We start from the raw sequence: 22815 nt of genomic DNA on the forward strand, positions 1-22815 counted from the left end.
TAGTAGTAAGAACTCGGGAGAACAAGGACATTGGGAACACTTACGCTAGGGAAAACACTAACCCTCCCTTCCTGTTCATGAGTAAATGGCCCTGATTCAGGAGCTTGGTTGTCTATGGAGACTAAAATCAGAGGTGCTGAAGATGTCCCTCACATAGTAATTCTCTCTGAACTCACTTCCCGGGGACTGCAATGTCGCTTTATGTCTCCTCTGAGGAAGTTCGAAGAATGAGTGCAGGGTTCGTGGCACCTGACACCTGAGGATAGTGTTAGAGAAAACATAACTGCAGACAGGTTGACAACCAAGTTTTCATTCTTTATTCATAACGTATCGAGTAATGGCAATTTTGTGCAAACACTGAAATCTAAGTGCCGGGAGTGGGGAGCAATGTAGATTCCTTTCCGTGCTACAAAACAGAGCTCTCCCAAGTTTCCTGTTCATAACACATGCTCATTGGGAAACGCCTAATCTTTTCTCCAGTCGGTCACAGCACTGCTCGTTTCCCTCTGGCTGGCTGCTCTAGGTGTTGACCTGACCATGTATGTTCCGGTGTCTGAGAAGGCTTGACTTCCTGTTAAACTTTCTCTCACACAGGCTGCACGCATAGGGCTGCTCGGCAGTGTGGACTACCTGGTGGTTCCGGAGGTGAGACTTCTGAGTGAAAGCCTTCCCACATTGCAGACACTTAAAGGGTTTCTCTCCTGTGTGAATTCTTTGGTGTGTATGTAAGGTGGTGCTTTGAGTAAAGCTTTTCTGGCACCAGGAGCACTGATAGAGCTTGATTCCTTGGTGTGACAGGATATGCAGTTTGAGATCTGACTTCCACCTGAAGCTACGGTCACACTGCTGACATGAAAAAGGCTTCTCTCTGATGTGGACTCTATGGTGCCTAGCAAGCTCAGAAGGAACTCTGAAGCCTCTCCCACACTCCTGACACTTAAAAGGTTTTTGTTGCCGTTGTTTACAGACTGAAGCTAACGTCCTTTTCCTCCCTGGAAGAGCCTGATCATGTTCCTGCACCCTGCGTGTATCTGCATGGCTTTTCCTGTTGGTATTGTTCTGAGTAGCTTTCTTTCTGGCCTTTGACACTTTTGATGGTCTTGCTTCTATTTCTGATGTAGAGGCAGATACAGGCTGATCATTTCCCATGACATCTCCAGGCTTTAACCCTGTTCATATAAAGAAAAGCATCAGTCAGGTGTTTCATAGAAAAGAAAATGTAAAGGACTAGAGAGGATGGTCGATAACAATAACTTTAAAGAAATACATAAACTAGTGTTTGTGGCCCAGGCTGGAAAAATGGTATAGATCCATAGTCCCTTGATCCACTCTGCTAGCTACAGCAAAAAGCCCACTCAATGGTGCCAGAAGTTACAAAAGGAAATTATAAAAAGTGGAAAGATGGCAAAAAGGTCGAGGACTCAAGAATTTCAGAAAGAAATAACAAACAAACAAAAGACAGCAAGTGATAACACACCCAAACCTCCAGAAGAAAGCAGAATCTCAAACCCAGTATTTTCCAACCCCAAAACTATCTGCAGAAGGCTGCCTAGACAGACTTACTTCTTTCTCAGACTGAGTGTGAAACAGTTTAAAGACGTTTAAATACATAGAGTAGAGTTAAGGAAGAGGTCAAGGAATACATCTAGCCTTAAGTGCTTACACTAGAAAAGAAAGTTCAGAAGGCAATAATCTTTAAGTTCCCTCCTCAAGAAACTTGCAAAGAGGAAATTAGGCCTTAACCAGTGTGGGCAGATGAAATTCTAACAATGAAAATGGACATCATAACCAAATAAAATGCTACTTTTCAAAACACACAAACAGGAGTAATAAGTCACTACCAAGACTGACAAGAGAAACTACAAGACCCGAAGGACTAACAAGAAGCACAAAATCCACACAGGCTTTGTTGTGCAAGACTGTAATCTCAGCACCAGGGAGACACTCGGAGGGAGACTCGTGAGCATAATGGGCCACACTGCACAACTCTGTCTCAAATTGCCATCCCGGAAGGAAGAAATAGAGGGCTTGCAGTCGTCTGAATGAGAATCTCCCCTACAGGCTCATATATTAGACTGCTTTGACACCAGCGAGCAAAACTGTTCAAGAACGATTAGGAAGCGTGGCCTTGTTGGAGGAGAAGTGTTACTGGAGGTGGGCCCTGAGGTTTCAAAATCCAAGTCAGGCGGGCTCTCTTTCCGTCTCTGTCTCTCTGTCTCTGTCTCTCTCTGTGTGCTGCAAAACTAAGACACTACAGAAAGATAAGTGTGCCATGACTGCATATATTCAGAACACCAGAACTCTGGAGATGAAAAGAAGAGAATCACGAGTTCAAGCCCAGCCTGAGACACACAGTGAGAATCTGTCTTAAATGATGAAAAGAAATGAAATTCAAATGCTCCTATTAATTCACAAAAAAGTATATGATAAAATCACACATCCATTCAGGATAAAATAAAAACACTCATAAATGTAGAAAATTTTATCAATTTTGTAAAAAAAAAGCAACAAAACTCCTATACTAAATACAGGAAGTTTTAAGTTAACGCAATAAGTCAAGACTAAAAAATAAAAGACATTGTAGATGGTTGCTTACAAGGAAAATCCTGAGGTTGCCCAAGAAATCTAAAAATTCAAGTACTTGTAGGGAGGTCACTCTGATTACAAGATACAAGATCCAAAAATAAAAGTCCATGCATGCATTTATAAAGTGATGTAATGAGGAAATCAAAATTAAAACTGGCATCCTTGCTGTTGTTGCAATGGGAAAAGCTGAGGCACATATTTCACAAAATATGAAGGGTATCTGCACACTGAAAATGATTAAAAGTTGATGACAGAAATCAATGAACACCTAATCAGAGATACATCACATTCAGGGATCAGAGGCGACATCACATTGAAGGTATGAATACTCTTCAAAGAAATTTATATGTTTAATGAAATGTTTAGTGAGATCTCAATCAAATGTCTTAGAGGCCTCACTAAACTTACTGTAGAATGTCCACATGCCCCTCGCACCTATCTAGGGAGCAGTCTTCAGAGGCAAGGGAGCAACTCCCCTGGCATAACAGTCACAGCAGGGGAGTTTAGTGAGTAAGCATGTCCTCTAGGACAGTCATGGTGGGAGCAGTGGCCACTGCTGCAGCTGTATGGGAGGCTGAATCTGGTGAGACCACCAGAAACAGAACGAGAGTGGCACTACTACCACGTCACAATGCTAGCTGTTTAGTAATTCAGGTAGAGCTTCTCTTTTCATCTTCAAAGCAGAAGCAGAAATTCAGAACAGCCTAATTCATATGCACAACAGGAAATATTTAAAGATCAAGTTATTACCATAAAAAATAAAGGCAGTACTTTGCTTTGGTGTGTGTGTGTGTGTGTGTGTGTGTGTGTGTGTGTGTGTGTGTGTGTGTGTGTGTGCCAGATAAAAGGTAACCCTTTGTGATCATCCACCTTGTGGATTTTAAGACAGAATCCTTTGCTGATTCTGGAGCTCACCAAGAAAGTGAGGTTGGCTGGTCAGTGAGCCCTGGAGATCCACTCATCTCCACCTCCCTGGTGCTGTTAATACAAATTCATGCCTTCCCACCTGACTTTTTTGACTTTTTTATGTGTTGGGATCTAACTCAGGTCCTCATCCTTGTGTGTCAAACACTTTATCAACTGAGCATCTCTCAGACACAAAAAGGACTTGAGAACTAAGCACAGTATGGAATCCTAGAAAACAAATTGATGAACAGCAGGAAAACGGGACGCATAGTTCTAACAGGAAGTGGATAAAATACACAGCAATGTACAGAAACTTTAACATCAGTTAAATGATGGACACCTACACCGCATTTTATTGCAAAGCTCAGAAAACCTAAACAAGTAATTATAAATGTAAAAAACTTTTTTTTTTAAAAAAAGCACAATGGTTGATATATAAATAGCTTGTTAAAGGTAAAAAAACAACAACAATAACTAATAAAGACTTGAACACTGTCCTGGTTGGGTTTTTATCAAATTGACATAAGCTAGAGTTATCTGGGAGGAGAAAAGTCAATTGAGAAAATGCCTCCATCAGGTTGCCAATAGGCAAATCTCTATGGAATTTTCTTGATTAGTGGTTTATGTGGGAGGGTCCAGCCCACTCCAGGCAATGCCAACCCTGGGCACACGAACTTAAGGTATATAAATATGATAGCAAGCTGATCAAGCCAGTGAGCAGCACTCTTCTATGGTCTCTGCTTCAGTTCCTGCCTCCAGGTTCCTGCCCTGCTTGAGTTCCTGTCCTGACTTCACTGAAATGTAAGATGAAATAAACCCTTTCCTCCCTAAGTGCCATTTGGTTATGCTGTTTACCATAGCAATAGAAATCTTAAGTAAGGCAAGTGCCAAACCAAGAAAAATTGGCCCATGTGTCCTAAATATTTTAGAACAGAGAAAGCTTTCAGGGAGACCTCCAGCAAAGGCACACCCAGGACTCTTCTGGAAGAAGTGTCAATTTTGAAGATTTTTTTTTAGCCAATGGTTGGAGCATCAGGGCCTGGGATTATTATGACTACTATAACATTGTGAAGGTGAGAGGAAAAAACTATCAAGGGAAGCCAGAATTCATGGGAGAAATTCTAGGGTATCACCCTGGAAAACAGAGGATGATAAATGCTGCCTACAGTTTCTGTCGAGAGAAGAAAGGAAAAAGTCCATTCAGAATTGGAAAACCAAAATGCAGCAAAAAGACAAAAAACACCTTAAAGAAAAGATACAATATATTTTTACCAATAACTTGGAAGATGATCAAAAGCAAAATGAACTAAAAAACAACAGAAAGATACAGTTGAAGCTTGGATAAAACTCAGAAGAATACAGAAGTTTCTACAAAATGTGTCCCAGGTGAAGTAAGAAGAGAAAGCCAAGAAGCAACAGAAAGAGTTCAGTGCATTCTATTCTGGAAAGTTACATCTTGCTAAAGAAATGAACAGGAAGAATTGTTGAGAAGTGACAAGGAGCTCAAGGAAAGAGAAGTGGAAACTACTGCAGCCCCTGAAAGTTCCAGGTTTCTAGAAAGATTTACATGTATTTGAACTGAATATTGTACAAAGGGAGGCAAAGTGTCTTAGTCACTCTTCTTTGGTTGTGAAGAGACACCATGGTGGCAGTGACTCTTACAAAAGCAAGCAGTTAATCTAGGGCTTGCTTGCAGTTTCAGAGGGTTAGTCCATTCTCACCATGGTGGGGGGGGGGGCGGGGGGAGAAAGGCATGGTGCTGGAGCAGTAGCTGAGATCTTAACATCCTGAGGGAGAGAGAGAGGAAGGGACGGGCAAGGAGGGAGCAAGGGAGGGAAGGAGACAGAGATGGAGGGTGACAGACAGACAGAGACAAAGAGAGACACAGACTGATGCAGACAGAGAGAAACAGAGACAGAAAGAGACAGAGAGGGAGAGACTGCACCTAGTATGGGCATTTGAAACCTCAACTCTCACCCCGAGTGCCTCACCTCCTCCAACAAGGCTGCACCTACTCCTACAAGCCACACCTTCTAAACCTTCTCAAACAGTTGCACTAACTGGGACCACATATTTAAACACATGAGCCTATAGGGACCATTCTCTTTCAAAGTACCACAGAAAGGAAGATGGAAAGGCAGAAAAATAAAGACTGGTAAAATTAAAAACAAAAAACCCCATGAAACAAACCAAACAAAACAAAGAAATGAAAATTAAAAAAAAAAAAACTAGAACAGAATGTAGTAAAGATCCCTTAAAGCTTTACAAACAGAAGTTTGGGAGGAAACAATCACAAAGATGGGACCAGGGATGGAGAGACAGCTCCTATGTTAAGAGCACTTGCTGCTCAATCATGAGACCTTAGTCCCAGTCCTGCACACAGATGCCTCCAGTTCCAAGGAGTCCAATGCCTTTTTAAGCCTCTATGGGCATTCTCAAAAACATTCACACAGACAAGCACACACAAATTAAACATTTCTTTCTTTTATTCATTCATTCATTCATTCATTCATTCATTATTTATTTATTTATTTATCTATTTATCTATCTATTGATTGATTGATTGATTGAATGATTTTTTTTTGAGACAGGGTTTCACTGTGTAAAAGCCTTGAGTATCCTGCAAGTAGCTTTTTAAACCAGGCTGGCCTTGAACTCACAGAGGTCCACCTGCCTTTGCCTCCCAAGTGTTGAAATTAAAAGCATGTGCAACCACCACCTGGCCTATATCTCTTTATAAAAGAGAAAAGGACCAACAGCCTCCAGGCCACCAGTACATATCCACACAGAGCTATTCCACCTGGAAAGGAGAAATAAAGAAAAGAATGAAAAATAATGGAAGTTATAAAATTTGATGAGAATGTGAGTGTATATCATCACCAGGAGAAACTGACTAGCCCTGTCCTTTAAAATTACCAGGATAGTCAGAGTGTTTATTGTTTTATATGTGAATCAAGGAGTAAGCTTATTATAGATTGTCAGCAATTCTTGTATCTTCTAAGAGGGTATTTCAGGTATACATTGGCCTAGTATTTATGTAAAAGTTATTTAAATAAGTTTATGTCACTAACATTCTATTAAAAGAGTCAAAATATTTCAAAGATTTTTGTTACAGCATAGAAAAATCAAACTGTGAAGTTTTTTCTAACCTAGAAGCAAGTGAACTCAATTAATAACAATGTGGAGATTTTTAGAGCTATACTGAAATAATGTAGTACATTCCTTAAGTTTAACAGATTGGTAGTTTGTCCACTATTGCATTTTGTGCAATCAAGACTTTGTATTTGCTGGAAGTATTCTCCATTTTCCATACAGAATTTTAAAGTAATGGTAGCAAACCCTATTGATTCTACCAGTGACATCATTGTTTGGGTCCCTTCAGCTACTCCAAACTTACCTTCAGTCTTTTTGAATTCACAAATTTATAAAATGTTTGTGTCTCTGAGTTACTATAATTAAAATAAAACTTAAATACAAAGCCCAGGCTACACAATAGCTAGAAAGCACTTTTCTTTTTAAAAGATTTATTTATTTATTTATTTATTTTGTGTGTGTATTTGTGTTTGTGTATGTGTGAGTGCCACATGTGTGTAGTGCCCAAGGAGACCAGAAAAGGTGGAGTTACAGGTAGTTTGTGAGCAACCTTGGGTGCTGTGAACTGAACTCTGGTCCTTTGGAAGAGCCACAAGTACTGTTGACCATTGAGCCTTCTCTCCCATCACAGGTAGAAGAATGGTGACAGAGAAGAATGATGTGGGAACAATTCTGCATAATAGCTATGAGGGCTTGTTATACAGCTATAGTAAGAGAGTTCAATAATCTCAGACAGACAAACAAACAACTCAGGCTGGACAGATGTATACAAATTGCCAACTCCTTTTTCCACACAAAACACACAAGAAATTCCATGGAGGAAGGGCAGAACTTTCAATAAATGATGCTGATGCAATTGGACACCATAATGGCTATTCTTGGTTTTCAACCTGATTACAACTAGAATTAGCAAAAACCCACATGGCACACCTGTGAGGGATTGTTTTTCTTAATTAAATCATTTGAAATTGAATGACCCCCTGTTTTGTCCAATAACTTTCCTAGCAAATGTTTATTGCAATGAATCACTGGGATATTTCATGGTTGTCCCGAGTCACGGAGATCCTGTGAGTATTGTTCCACAGGACCACTCCCTTCGCAAGCTCCAACAGGTCCTAGATGGGGTAGATGTTAGGGTGGACCAACCCAAGGCCCAGCAGCTATGGGCCTGGGTGGTAGCTACCACGTGACTCAGTTGAGAGGGCAGAGCTAGCTCCCCTACACCGATGCCATTAGGGTTGTTTCTCCCTCACCTGTAGTGAGGGGTAGGGCCATCTCTCCCAAATACAGGGACCAGCTCTTCCATGAGGGTTGGGGCCAGCTCTCCTGCTGCAATGTCCAGCAAGAGGCAGGGCTAGTTTTCCGAGGGCCAGCAAAGGGTGGGGCTGGCTCAGCATGGCCCTCTGATTTCATCACATTTGATTTCTATGGCCCCCTGAGGGGGCATGGGCCACAGACATCAACAGGGACTCTAGCTGCAGCTGGACCACAGACCCAGACATGGCCCTCCATAGCAGCTCTTGGGCTGGAAGACATCTTGACTCAGATCAGGATGGCTTTGCTGACAACACGTTCTCCACGAGCACATGCACATACCACCAAAGCCTAGGGTTGCAGCCCCCAACCATGGGCTTCTGTGTGACCTTTGGTGGTAATATGGGACTCGGGCATCAGCACAGACTCCAGCCGCTGAAGGACCATGGTCCTCGGCAGCAGCCAGTCTGGATGTTGCCCCAGATGGCAGTGCAGGCCACTCAGATCAGCTGCCACGGGCCAGTGGCAGCACTGCTCTTGGACACCAATATTGCCCCAGACCTCCAGCATCCACATGGCCTTCGATGGTAACAGAAGCCTCTGGCATCAACACAGACTCTGGCTGCAGTCGGGCCACGCGGAAGACTCTAATACTTACTCTAATATATACATGTAGATGAAATTCTAAACGGTCTTAAATCAGAAACACAGAGCCAAATACAGAGTTAAAGCCAAGAGATCAGAGCAAGAGCCACTACTACCTTATCTGACCACCTCACCACTGTTGCTTCCCAGAGAGAGAGAGAGAGAGAGAGAGAGAGAGAGAGAGAGAGAGAGAGAGAGAGAGAGAGAGAGAGCTTCTTCCTGTGTGACTGTCTTCTTTTTTTTTTAAGACGAAGTTCCTCCCCTTGTATTAAGACTCGGTAAGGCAACCCAGTATGAGGATTAGGTTCCCCAAAGCAGCAGTGACAGGCCAGCTGCCAAAGCTAGGAGTCCCACAAGTAGACCAAGCTATACAACTGTCATATGTGTGCAGAGGGCCTAGACCTGTCCCATGGGGACGCTTTAGCTCTTGGGGAATGACCCACTTTTAAACCAGATCTTTCAGTGGGGAGACCCGACTCTAATCTGGGCCACACCTTCTGCTGGCATCCTACATAAAGGGACTGGAAGAAGGAAGCTTGTCCTCTTTGCCTGTTTGCTATCATTCTTGTTGGCAAGTCCATTCCTTCACCAGCATTAGAGCTCCCATCTTTGGGATTCCAGTGTATACTGAAGACCAGCTGAGACATCCAGTACCATGGACTGAACAACTGTTGGATTCTTTGACTATCCATTGGTAGACAGCCATTCTTTTTTTTTTTTTAAAGATTTATTTATTTATTTGTTATGTCTACAGTGTTCTGCCTACATGCATGCTTACAGGCCAGAAGAGGGCACCAGATCTCATTATGGATGGTTGTGAGCCACCATGTGGTTGCTGGGAATTGAACTCAGGACCTCTGGAAGAACAGCCAGTGCTCTTAACCGCTGAGCCATCTCTCCAGCCCCAAGACAGCCATTCTTGAACTAGCAGGACCACAGCTTGTAAGCCATTCTAATAAAAATATGTCACGTATGTGTATATAACACAATACATATATATATATATGCATTCATCTACTCTATAAGTTCTATTCCTTTAGAGAACCATGAATAATGCTAATATCTATAGGTAAAAGAATTAACCTTAAACTCAACTTAATATTGTATACAAAATTAATTCAAAATAATGTGGACTTATATGTAAAAACAAAATAAAGGATTTAGGAAAACTTATAGGTATCTAGAGCTAAGGGAGTTAAGAGTTCTAGCCTTCATGGCAAAACCATATACTCCAACAGGAAAAATTAATTTTCACTAAAATTAAAAACTTTTGTTCTGTAGAAGCCCATGGGAAGAGGATAAAACAATATTTTAACAGAGATAAATAACTGGAAGCTGGACATCTGGCAAAACATCAGAATTCAGAAGATAGATCTCCTGGATTCAACAGATAAGAAGCGATCTAACTCAATTATAGTCCAAAAGGGGCTTTCTCATAGCATGCATTTTTTCATAAACACAGGCCACATTATACAACTTATACACAAAGGGGAGGCAGTGGTATCTTTACCTAGAGAGGTGGCCATCTTGTAGATGTTCAGCATTACATCACTGTAGAGTGTCTTCTGAGAAGGATCCAGTGAACACCATTCCTCCTTAGAAAAATGCATCTCTATATCTTCAAATGTCAACAAGCCCTGAAGAAGAGAATGGGTTTGAGTTTAGTACTAGCACTGCAAAAGCTGTGTGGTCACCTGCCTCAGAATCTCGTGGTAGGTTGCATACTGAAGAAATTAGCATTGTAGAATTTAGGTGGAGAAACGGAAATGACAGGAAGGAGCCAAGTGGATCAGTAAATAGCCTGAGAAATATCCAATTCCCATTCTCACCCTTCCAAATCTAGTTGCCTGGAAAGCATTAAGGTCTGACAATCCCCAGAATACCTAGTGGGCACTATGGGTCTTAGCAGAAGGAAAAAGCAGAAATGAGGCTGCCTGCAAAAGATGAGAGTTAGGATAAAATGAAACAGTAACAAAAAGCAAGCTGACTTCTTCCATCCCTTCTACCCAGCAGCTTCCATGCCTACGTATTCAGCCACAGCTCAAGACATGACCAGTATTGTGTTGAGCACACTGGTGGTTGTCCTCAAGCTGCCTTCATCATTTGCTTTTTTGTAGCTTGTCAAGACAGGGTTTCTCTGTGTAACTCCTCTGGCTGTCCTGAACGTGCTTTGTAGACCAGGCTGGCCTCGAACTCACAGAGATTCACCTATCTGCCTCCCCAGTGCTGGGATTAAAGGTGTGCGCTGCCACAGCCTGGCATCACTTGCTTTTTTGACTCAGACCCTCATGAAGTGATTTTTCTCTTTTCTTTTTATGTAAAAGATAAGGCACAGAACGTAAAATGTTTTTCTGTCAGCTCAATTTTTAAATCTTCCTATAAGTAAGGAAGGAAAGCTTTGGCAGGTGAAAGGTCATGAAACAAACAGCAAAATGAAGACAGGGATGAGTTCCAACCTCTCTCTACATGATTTGGTTACAAGAGGACACCAAAAATAAACTCTGCCCTGTATTCTTAGGTTGTGGGAGGACAGTTGGGAGACTGGCTACCACATTTTACCCTAGGGTACTCTTGAGGAGTGAGGGATAAGAGATTGAGATAGAAATATAAAGGGGCTAGAACCACAGGATAGCCTCGGGAGGGCTTGGATCCTTATCCACTGGCCCCTCATGTCTCTTGTAAAGGGCTATTATAGGAATGCCAAGGGGTGGACCTAAAGACCTCCCGCTCGCACAGCTAAAGGTAGACACCTCCAATCACCTAGTAACCACACACATGGTCAAGCAATCCTCTAATGCAGCCCTGCTGGGTAAAGCAAGCTCAGATCTCACTAGGAAACCTTTGTGGGCCTCCACCTTAGGTGAGCTCCTGTAGAGAGGAGGTGAGCTCCTGTCACCTGGGGGTGTGTCTTGGTTCCCCACTCACTAGCAGCACCAAGAACATGCCACTAGGAGAGAAGAGTGGAGGTCCTTTCTTCTCAGCTCAGGGGTGTGTTTTCATTAGAGGATACTACCCTCAGCATCTAGATTCCCTCTACCTCTCTGTGGGCATTTTTCTTCAGCATCTTTGTTTCAATTTTGCTTTCCATGGTTCTTCTTTTGTAGTCTCCTCAAAGCTGTCTACTTTGTGCGTCTGCTCTCTACCCTCTACTTTAGTCTCTGTACCGTAGTAACATGTTTTAGATCCGCCTTCCCATACCTTTCTTGCCTTTTATTTCTCTGTTTCTAACATCTCAAGACTTGTATTCCTAGATCTGCTAGAGCAGGCCCACCACCATCTATTCCTGGCCTTAAAAAGAGAAAAAACATACCTTTTCTCTTTAAGGCCGTGAAAGACTCTGCCAGAGACTCTGGACCTTACAGAGTGACTGTCAGCACGTGATTTTGGATCTTGGCTAGCCATTCTAAAGGAAGGAGGAAACGTGACTAAATTTGTCTCACTCCTTGATAGCTCCCAACCAAGACACATCTACTTTCATCCTGTGTCACTGTGCACTACAAGGAATCTCTACTCTTACCTCGTTGGGCACTGCATCAGGCTCTGTCTGCAAGCTTTCGACCAGAGCCACGGCCTGGTTGATGTCCTGTGGAAGATGCTTTTGCACCCAGTTCTTCATTGCCTGGGGCAGAATGTTCAGGAACTGCTCTAGCACCAGAGCTTCCAGGATCTGCTCTTTTGAGTTGGTCTCTGGCATCAGCCACTGAAAGCATAATTCATGAAGCTTGCTGGCAGCCTCTAGCAGTCCAGGTACTTGATTGTAGCAGAAGTTCCGGAACTGCTGCTGAGCACTTTCCGGAGGATGGCTTTCAGTTTGTGAGCTATCATTCCTATTCTGGTTTGAGCTGACTTGCATAGATAGATGACTATTCTGCATTCCCCCCACGTGAGCGCTAAAGTACCCATCTTCCTTCACCTCACTCATCGTCACTTGCTAAAGAACAGTTTTACTTTTCTGGGAGACGCTGATACACCTTTCACAACTGAGGCACCATCAGGTTTGATGCAAGAAGAAATAAATGAATAAATCTTCTTCCTAAGGGCAGATGCAGGGGAGAGGAGGAGAGAGGGGAGGAGGAGAAAAATTACACGATATATTCACTTGGCATTTATTACCAAAGAACAATGAAAGTTCCTGTCCCTTTCAATTCAGCTGTCAAGTACTGTGGTATGCACTACCTCTGAAGGTATGGTCTCTCCTCTGGTTTCCACATTAGGTCACAGCACAGCTAGGTAAAGACAAATGCCAAACAATGCCCTCTTTTTGTTCAACAGTTTAGGAAAAGTTGGTGAATGTCAAAACTCGCGCCCGATGGCGAAAAGGAGCCCCGAGACTCTCCACTAATTTACTTGTGCACGCCTGTTCAATTTTCACAAATAGGGCATAGATCTGGTTTGGTTTTCTTTTTTCACATGTAACAGATAATCCTAGACTTTCAGCTTCACTCAATGGAAAACTACCTTCTATGCCCTTTGACTTTTTCCCAGTAAGGGAAGGTTTTTTGCTTCATGGACCATTTATCATTTTTCCATTTCCACTGTATTAACAACCCTGAGAGGAAACGCGAGACAGGACGATCAGAGACGTGATTAGAGGAGAGGTAACCGATCACATCCCAGAGAACATCCTCCCACAGTGGAAAGAGACCACTGATATTTGGGGGATGGCCATCTGAACAGTTTATAAAGGGCCCTGTACCGATTTGTTCCTGTGTAGTCAACTGTGTATTTAACTTGAAAAACTTACAGCTGCCCTTTGTTTACAAGATATTCAAGTGTCAGGTTATTTTAAAAACAGAGTAATGTTGTTATAGACAGAAAGGGTCCAAATAAGAGTAACCCTTCTCCAGACTTCACACTTCCTCAGAATATGACTCTGTATTCTCCAGGCTAAGGATACCCTTGATGGCCTGATTTCCTAGAGGCAGGTGATGCAGCAGAAACCACAACAAAATTCTCAGGATGCAGCAAGTATGCAAAGACACGTTCTGTGTCATGTTTTTCCAAACACAGGAGATACCGTGGCACTTCCGAGATTTTTGTGGCAGCAGAAGCCAAATGACTCTTTCTCTGGTATAATGATCATGAGCTAGTGGAAACTGGCAAGCTTTATGAGCGCAAAGGTGGACATCACCACCCGCATCCACAACTCCAGTTCATCTCACCATTACACAGACCACTGTGACATCCACAAACTCTTTGCATGTCAGCATTGTGGCTGTGTTTTAACCAGCATTCTGTGGGTTGCATAAGCACATAGCAAGAAGGCTGCTTCTGGACGTTAGAAGTGGCTGATGGAGTCTGCATTGGATCCTTGCTGAGGACAGGTTCTGAGGAAGGCTGGTAGAGAGAAAACAGAAGAGGAACGAGAGAGAAAAAGCTCCCCTTCATTCTCACGTTTCTGATTCCTGTCTCTGGGTAACACCCAGAAATTTTGCCAGAAATAATCCAGCCATGTGTTAAGGAACTGTAATCCCCTTTTTGGAAAACATCACAAATGAGATTGTTAAAATTGGCTTATGAAGCCCAGGCATGGTGGCACACAGCACCTGGGACCTCCCTGGACTCGGCTGGCATCGCCCGCCACCCCTCCCCAGCACACACACAGAGGCACATGCATGTGAATCTGCCAAAAAAAGTCTTTAGAAATGGCTTGTGAGGGACTGGCAAGATGGCTCCGTGGGTAAAGGGGCTTCCCACTAAACCTTACAATGTGAGTTAGATCTCTGGGACTCCATGATAGGAGAAAATACAGCTGCAGAGATGGCTCGGCACCTAAGAGCACTAACTGTTCTCTCCAAGGACCCAGGTTCGATTCCGAAAACCCACATGACACCAGACAAACTACTGTCTCAAACTCCACTTCTAAGGGATCCTCTTCTGGTCTCCACAGAAGAGAACAAGTGATGCAGGCAAAACACTCATACATCCAAAACAGAGTGAGGGGTAGGTGCATGCTTTTAATTCCAACACTCGGGAGGCAGAGGCAGGGAGATTTTTGTGAGTTCGAGGCCAGCCTGGTCTATAGAGAGAGATCCAGTATAGCAGGGCTGTTAAACAGAGAAACGCTGTCTCGAAAAAAAAAAAAAAAGAAAAAAAGAAAAAACAAGAAAAAAAGAAAAGAAAAACAAAAAATCCCAGAGAACTGCCTTCAGAAAGTTGCTCAACCTCTCCGTGATTAGGAGCAAACATGAGAAGGAGCAAACAAATTACGGAGCACAAGGTGCGGAGCAAGCGCTCCATGGCAGGATTGGGCGCCAAGTCGAAGAGTGAGCCCGCCTACTGGTGCCCACGAAAAAAACAAAATCACTTCCTGTTTTTTTGGTTTTTTTTTTTGTTTGTTTTTGGTTTTGGTTTTTTTTTTTGGTTTTTCGAGACAGGGTTTCTCTGTGTAGCTTTGTGCCTTTCCTGGAACTCACTTGGTAGCCCAGGCTGTCCTTGAACTCACAAAGATCCGCCTGCCTCTGCCTCCCAAGCGCTGGCATTAAAGGCGTGCGCCACCACCGCCCGGCGGTTTTTGTTTTTAAATGATTTATTGCGGCTGCAGACATGGCTCGGCCGTTATGAGCTCTTGCTGCTCTTCCTGAGCACCCGAGTTCCACTTCCAACAACGACACAGGCGACTTACACCTCTTCATTACTCAAACACCAGAGAGATTCGACACCTCTGCTCTCCCTGGACGTACTCAACGCGCACATACCGCCACACAGAATTAAAAATGAAATAAATCTTTCAATATGGTCTTAGGAACCATGCCGTAGGCACAATCCCCTGGTGCTCTCAGTGTAAGGTTAATGCTGGTTAATGTTTGATATTTCCTATTTTATCTGCATTGCTGTTTTCTACCCAGCAGAACCTGTGCTAAGCAAGGATCAAAAGCAGACTCACTCCATCAGCCACCCAGCCTCCAGAAGGAACCTTGTAGCTTTGTGCCTACGCAAGTCAGAACGCTGGTCAAAGCAGTCACACTCCCTTCTCCACCAGGAAAACTGCACAGAGTACCTGAAAGTTTCTCTTCGAGGACAAAATTATGTGGATAAGGAAAAGGAGCAAAGCACCCCGTACTCGCCCTAATGTTTGAATTTAGTGGCAGATTAAGGAGTTTTGAAGTCCTCCCCAAAACACCCATGCCGCAATCCATTTTTTCCCAACATCCAAACTTGCTGCAACTCTGTGGAAAATACGGTGTCCAGTTGACCCCCACTTACCAACAGCTAGCAGGTCTTCCGAATGCTCTCTCAGATGGAGGCGAAATGAAATCTGACGGCAAACTCAGCTTGTCTGCTCCCCTCAGGTCGAGGCAACTTCGGCTTCACGAAGGCTGCTTTTGCCGGATGTGATGCCGGATGTGATGTCTCTGCTCGTGCTCCTTCGCTGTGCCCGCCAAGAAAAAGTTCCCCATGCGGGGGCGGGGTGTGGGTGGGTGGGGAGTGAGCTTGTGTTTCTGGGATATTTCGTGAGGCTACACCCAGTATCTCTCTTCTGTAGTCTATGGTTTCCGGAACAACTGGGACTCGTGCTCTAGCCTTTTTCTCCTTTTTTTCTTTCCTTTTAATGCATGAGTTTGTGTGTGCATGCCTGTTTGTATGCACATTGCCTGTGTGCAGTAACTGTGGAGGCCAGAAGAGGGCGGAGGATTCACTGGAGCTGGAGCTGCAGGCAGTGAGAGCTTGAGTGTAGGTGCTGGGAACCGAACTCACGTTCTCCTCAAAAGCCTTTAAACTGCTAAGCTGTCTTTCCAGCTGCTGCCTCCAGTTTTGCAGTCTGTTCAAGAAAGAATTGATGCCATGAAATCTTGAGGCCTCATGGAAGCATAGGAACCCTGAAAATGGTTCGTGGTCTAGGGGATTTGTAGCTTACTAATTCCTGCTCCTAAGATATCGCATCTCCAGCCCCTGAAGTGGTGCACATCCCAATTGTTCCTGTTGGGTATCTTGTAAAGGGTGGCCCTTTCTGCCAAGAAGCCACAGAAGATTAACGCACATAAGGTTTGAGCCTTCTCAGCACTAGCCCATGCTGGATAGTCTTGACTTTCCTGAGTCTCAGACAGAGAGTTGTAGCTGCCTTCATTATACTTATCATTAGCTTCATTTAGTAAGATAGTTTAGTCTTGGTCAGAACTCACCATAAATCACGAACAACATTTCTTTAAAAGTTTTTTGGTTTGCTCACAGTCCTTTCTAACCATTAATTTATTCTTACATAAATTTGGACCTTTTGAGGTAGGTTTCATTTATATTTCTGTCTTGTCATATAAAACAATTGTGGGCCTGGAGATATGTGTGGCTCAGAGGTTAAGAGCACTGATTGCTCTTGTTTAGGACCCAGATTTGATAATCTGTACAATGGCTCACAGCCACCTGTGATTCCTGTTCCAGGGGATCCGATGCCCTCTTCTGACCTCCACAGGGACCAGACGCATGCTTGGCAAACAGACATACATGCATGCTGAGAGATGCTGGTAGCAATGGCCTTACCAGAGGCCGTGGGAGTATACAGCAGGTGACAAGTAGTGTTCAACAGGTCGACCCACCAGACAAATAACTTTCTGATGGGGAGCCCCACCTGGCAAAGCTGTGGGGTCACTGACTGTAAATGACCAGCTGCTCATGTCTGTAATTTCTCATGTGCCACCATATTTCTCCCCTAAGAACGGCTATGGGTGTTTTCCCACTGTTTTTGTGTTTATCTCATGAAAATATTCCATCTTTTAGGCAGATATATAGCTGTGGGTGGTCAGGAAGCTGACGTCCGCTTAAGCTGTATAATTCTGATGAATAGAAATAATACTAGGATCTTTTTCATAACTGACATAGGAAAGTAACAGTGTTCTCAGTCACAAAGACAGCTAATTTTAGACCTCAAAACAAGTTCAAAACAGACTAGCTGCCCCTGCAGAGACTGCACAAGAACAAATTCCAATTGTTTACTGCTGAATCAAGGTCAGATAGCCCAAAAGGACCTACTCTGGTGATAGGATGGCCAAACACCCTAATTGTCGTGCTAGAAACCCCATCCAATGACTGAGGGAACGGAATGCAGAGATCCACAGCCAGGCCCCAGGTGGAGCTCCAAGAGTCCAATTGCCGGAGGAGGGTTTGTATGAGCAAGAATTGTTGACACCAAGGTTGGAAAAAGCACAGGGACAAATAGCCAAACGAATGGAAACACGTGAACTATGAACCAATGGCTGAGGAGCCCCCAACTGGATCAGGCCCTCTGAATAGGTGAGACAGTTGATTGGCTTGATCTGTTTGGGAGGCATCCAGGCAGTGGTACCGGGTCCTGTACTCAGTGCATGAGTTGACTGTTTGGAACCTGGGGCTTATGCAGGGATGCTTGGCTCAGCTGGGGGGGGGGGACTGGACCTGCCTGGACTGAATCTACCTGGTTGAACTCAATCCTTAGGGGAGGCTTTTGCCCTGGAGGAGATGGGAATGGGAGGTGGGCTGGGAGGAAGGCGGAGGGTGGGGGAACAAGGGAATCCGTGGCTGATATGTAAAATTAAATTAAATTATAAAATAAAATAAAATAAAAAAAGAATACTTTTCACAAAAAAAGAATGTGTCAGACCCTGAAAATGTAGCATATATTGTCCAGTTTTGGGCTGTTGAAGAGTGAGTGTGTGTCAGGGGTGTGTGTGTGTGTGTGTGTGTGTGTGTGTGTGTGTGTGTGTGTGTGATGAGAGAGCAGGTTATGTGTGCAGAGAGAGCTGGGTAGAAGATGAGTAGCTATGTAGAAGAGAGAGCTTGTAAAGCTATATAGAAAAGAGATGTAGGGGAGCCATGTGGGAGCAAAGGAGAGTGAGTGAGTGAGTGAGTGAGAGAGTGAGTGAGTAAAGAATGAGTGAATGATGAAGGAGTGTGTGAAGGAATGCTGCAGTGTAGGGAGAAGAAATGTGTATAAAAGAGAGATGTGGTGCTATGTAAAAAAGAGGTAGAACTGTGTATAGAAATATATCGGTGTGCAGGAGAGAGATGTATGTATTTAAAGTTGTGTGTGTGTGTGTGTGTGTGTGTGTGTGTGTGTGTGTGTGTGTGTGTGTAAAGAATGTAGCTGTGTGGAGATAGAGAATTTTCAGAAGGAGATTTCCTAAGTTGAAGCAAAAGAGAAAGTTATCATCAGAGAGTGTGTATTTCCTTATTTACCCCTCAGATAGAAAAAGTCTACCCCTTGCCTCATTCGTGGATTCCTTTTCATACTCTGGGCTGTTGGAGGCTGGCCCTCCAATTAGTGATACATGCAGGCAAAACATTCATATAATAAAAATTTTTAAAAATTGCTATGTAGAACATGATTCCTAAGGAGTTACACATGTTATCAGTGGCAGATTTCAAAACATGGATTTAGGTCTTCAGTTTTGATATTTTGTGCACTTTCTGTTAAATTCTGCTTTCCTGGGGGAGAGCAAGACAGTAAGCAGTGTTCCTTCATTGCTCTGCTTCTGTTCCTGTCTCTAGCTTCCTGCTCTGCTTGAACAGGATGTCCCTCGGTGATGGAGCCCTGATTTCCCTCAGTGATGGAGTGTGACCTGAGAGTTGTAAACTGAAATAAACCGTTTTCTCCACGAGTTGCTTTTAGTCATAGTGTTTATCACAGCCATAGTAAAGAAGACATGATTTTTATAGAAATACACAAATGTTATCTGGTTGTGCTTAGTCTTTTGGGCTATATAGTGAGATCTTGGCTCAAAAAAAGTTTCAATTTTTCCAGCCTAGGCTACATGAAAGTAATACATGAGAGTGCGTGCACACACACACACACACACACACACACACACACACACACACACACACACACGCACACGCACTCGTGTGCGCAAGTACAAATAAGCAAAGGCCCAGATATCACCATGACTCTGGGTAGCAATCATTCAAGCCACCCACCTCAGTACACTCCTCACCTCTTTTGCCTCTTCAGATCTGCCTCTGTCCACAGGACATGAGCCATTCTGTCTCTTTAGCACTCACATACCACACCATACATCTGTTCACCATAATAGTGCCCATCTGCCTGGTGGGGCAAGGTGCCAGGTGGGCCCAGGTCAGACCCTGCCCCAGGCCTGCATGTGAGTATCCTTGTCCTGTTCAATTCCTCCTGGTGCTGCTCAGGGCCATGCTTCCTCAGCACAAAGAGATAATAATAGTTCCCAACTGCCCAGCTCCTGGTTGGTGTGAAGGAGTTGCTGGAGTCTTCTCATAAGCCAGGGCTCTAAATGTTGGGCTGCATTTGGTTGAGTCCTCACCTGCAGGGTTTTAATTTTCTACATCCTTACTATCAATATTTATTTATTGTTTTTTATTATGTCATTATACTGAATATATATAGTCATTGCATTGTGACTTTTAAAAAATTCATTTTAATCAATACATAAAATCATACATATTTGTGGGATGCCATGCAATATTTTATACACGTGTATATTCTATAATATTTAAAATATATTAAACATATTTTTCTCATCATGTTTGCTATTTCTTTATGATGAATATTTTCAAAATTTTTTCCAGCTTTTTGAGATATATGGTACATTTTCTCATTCGCTAACATTTTTTCTAGTAATTTTATATGTATGAATGTTTTGCCTGCATGAATGTATATGTCTGGTGCCTGCGGAGGTCAGAAGAATGCATCAGAGCAAACCAATTAATATGAACTAAACCCGGTTCTCTGCAACTGAGCCATCTCTTCAGCACCTAATCTTTTTCTGTACTTTTGAAACAGAGTTTTAAACTTTCTATGTAGCTAAAGTGGGCTTTGAACTCCTGATCCTCCTGCCTCCACCACCCAAGTACTGATATTTCAGTTCTATGGCACCATGATCAGCTAAGTACTGATGATTATTAATATTTCTTACTATAATTTTGTTTGTACTTGCCTTATATAGATAAAATTATAGAGCATATTTTCTCATGTTTATGTCTTTTTGGATAAATTCTTATTTGATCATGTGGTGATATTGTGTTCCCCAAAATATTGTGCACCCTAATAAACTTATCTGGGGTCAGAGAACAGAACAGCCACTATATTAAACATAGAGGTTAGGCAGTGGTAGCACATGCCTTTAATCCTAGCATTTCAGAGGCAGAGATCTGCCTGGATCTCTGTGAGTTCAAAGCCACACTGGAAACAGCCAGGCATGGTGACACACGCCTTTAATCCCAGGAAGTGAAGGCAGGAAGCAGAAAAGTATATAAGGCGTGAAAACCAGGAACTAGCCTAGTTAAGCTTTTAAGCTTTTAGCAGTAGTTCAGCTGAGATTCATTCTGGATGAGGACTCAGAGGCTTCCAGTCTGAGGAAACAGGATCAGCTGAGGAATTGGCAAGGTGCGGTGGCTGTAGCTTGTTCTGTCTCTTTGATCCTCCATCATTCACGCCAATACCTGGCTTCAGGTTTGTTTTTATTAATAAGACCTTCTAAGATTCCTGCTACATGATCATTTGCTCACTTAAAAATAATTTAATTTGTTTTCTGTGTATGGGTGTTTAGCTTGCTTGTACTTATGTACACCACATACAGCTGCTGCCTATGAAGGTCAAAGCAGATATCATATGGAAATTATGGACAGTTGTGAGTCACCCTGTGGATGCTGGGAACTGAACCAAGGTCCTCAGCACAATCAACAAGTGCTCTCAACTTCTGAGCTCTCTGGCCCCATCTTAATGATTCTTGTCATAGGGAGATGACATGACCAAGACTTCTTGTCATCAGGGACAGGACTGTGACCATCTGTCAAGAGGAGTGAGGAAAATAACCTTGATCTACAAGCAGATAGTGTGCAACACATTCTGTATTGAGGCAAAAATCACACATTTCTTAGTTCAGAACTTTTCAGAAAAGGGTCATTTAGACTCAGTTTTTCTACTTTCAAAATATTAAGAGAAGTCTGTGTGGGTAAGCTTATTGCTTTTCCCATCCTGAGTAGGGAAACTTCTGACTACATCAGGCCAAACAAACATCAACTAGCATAGTGCATCGCCAAGGATGTGTCCAGAGTAAGCAGCCCGGAGAAGTATGTACTCCCTATACTGGCTTGGAGACTCTGTCCAAGTGTAGATGACAGAAACCAATGTATATGAGCAGAATTGCAAGAACGACCCAGACACACCAAGGGTAATGAGCTAGAAGCTTCTTTAATGTCACCACCATTATAATCTCTTCTTCTTCTTCTCCTTCTCCTTCTTCTCCTTCTCCTTCTCCTTCTCCTTCTCCTTCTCCTTCTCCTTCTCCTTTTCTCCTTCTCCTTCTCCTTCTCCTTCTCCTTCTCCTTCTCCTTCTCCTTCTCCTTCTCCTTCTCCTTCTCCTTCTCCTTCTTCTTCTTCTTCTTCTTTTTTCTTTTTTGCATGAGAGATCAGGGGAGAAAGAGAAAGGACTTGAAAGAGGAAACCATTACCACATATTACCAGCCCTACGAAATCTCCTTATCCCCATTGATATGATATGCTAGAGAACTATCTTCCATTCATTCAAATAGTACCAGCTAAGACCCAAAGGCAAACACCAGGATCAGAGAAACCAGAACCAAATTAATATCAAAAGGGGCTAAGAATCATCTGTCTTACATTGAAAGAATTTTCTGTAAGAGAAACAAAGACCCTGCATGGTAAACTAAATCAGGGCAACTGTCTGATAAAATAAAATTATTTTTTATTTTTATTTTTATTTTTTTGGTTTTTTGAGACAGGGTTTCTCTGTGGAGCTTTGTGCCTTTCCTGGAACTCACTTGGTAGCCCAGGCTGGCCTCAAACTCACCGAGATCTGCCTGGCTCTGCTTCCCGAGTGCTGGGATTAAAGGCGTACGCCACCACCGCCCAGCAAAATAAAATATTTACCTAAGTTTCTCACTGTCCCAATGTAAGAGAGTAGATGATTAAAAAAATTAAAAATTAATTAAAAAATTATTAAAAAATTAAAAAATTCAATGAACAAAAGGCAAGAAACAACCTGAGGAAGGGGTTTTAAAGTAAAAGAAGAATCCAAACAAAGGAATAAAAAACAAATAGGAAATTAAGGATGCACTTATAATCTATCAAGTCAAAAACACGTCAAAGGAAGTTTTGCTATATTTAGTGTTGAAATTCAATTATGTCAAAACACGTGGAATACAGTGAAAGAAGTGATCCAAGGAATGTGTAGCCCTAAGTGCTTACAATAGTACTTCAAATCAATAAACTCTCACTCAAAGAACTAAAAAAAAAGTGTGTGTGTGTGTGGGAGACCAAAAGTGTGCAAAGCAGAAATGCACACTCTGAGTACCCGTACTAAGGGCCAACTTAGGAATTTTCCAGAGACTTTTCTATTGGTTCACTTGTGTGAGGGGGTGGGGCTAAAT

The 22815-nt window shown here is 42.9% G+C and overlaps 1 protein-coding gene across 1 annotated transcript; it reads right to left on the reverse strand.

Moving 5' to 3' along the window:
- Positions 1-333: 333 nt before the first annotated feature.
- On the reverse strand, positions 334-12406 carry Znf75d (zinc finger protein 75D). The gene is made up of 3 exons (XM_076562255.1): positions 12002-12406; positions 9995-10121; positions 334-1169 (listed from the first exon to the last, which is right to left on the reverse strand). Exons 1-3 carry the CDS (start codon positions 12404-12406, stop codon positions 520-522), a joined length of 1182 nt encoding a protein of 393 aa, XP_076418370.1. The 3' UTR covers positions 334-519.
- Positions 12407-22815: the final 10409 nt, after the last annotated feature.

The sequence above is a fragment of the Peromyscus maniculatus genome, chromosome X, assembly GCF_049852395.1.
Source record: "Peromyscus maniculatus bairdii isolate BWxNUB_F1_BW_parent chromosome X, HU_Pman_BW_mat_3.1, whole genome shotgun sequence".
Lineage (NCBI taxonomy): Eukaryota > Metazoa > Chordata > Mammalia > Rodentia > Cricetidae > Peromyscus > Peromyscus maniculatus.

Excerpts from the sequence above, each read along its gene's own strand:
- Znf75d (XM_076562255.1), bottom strand. The coding sequence starts at position 12,406 with ATGAGTGAGGTGAAGGAAGATGGGTACTTTAGCGCTCACGTGGGGGGA. Across the intron at positions 10,122-12,001 it reads CTGATGCAGTGCCCAACGAG|GGCTTGTTGACATTTGAAGA; the intron begins GTAAGAGTAGAG and ends TCTCTTCTTCAG. Across the intron at positions 1,170-9,994 it reads CAAGATGGCCACCTCTCTAG|GGTTAAAGCCTGGAGATGTC; the intron begins GTAAAGATACCA and ends TTATATGAACAG.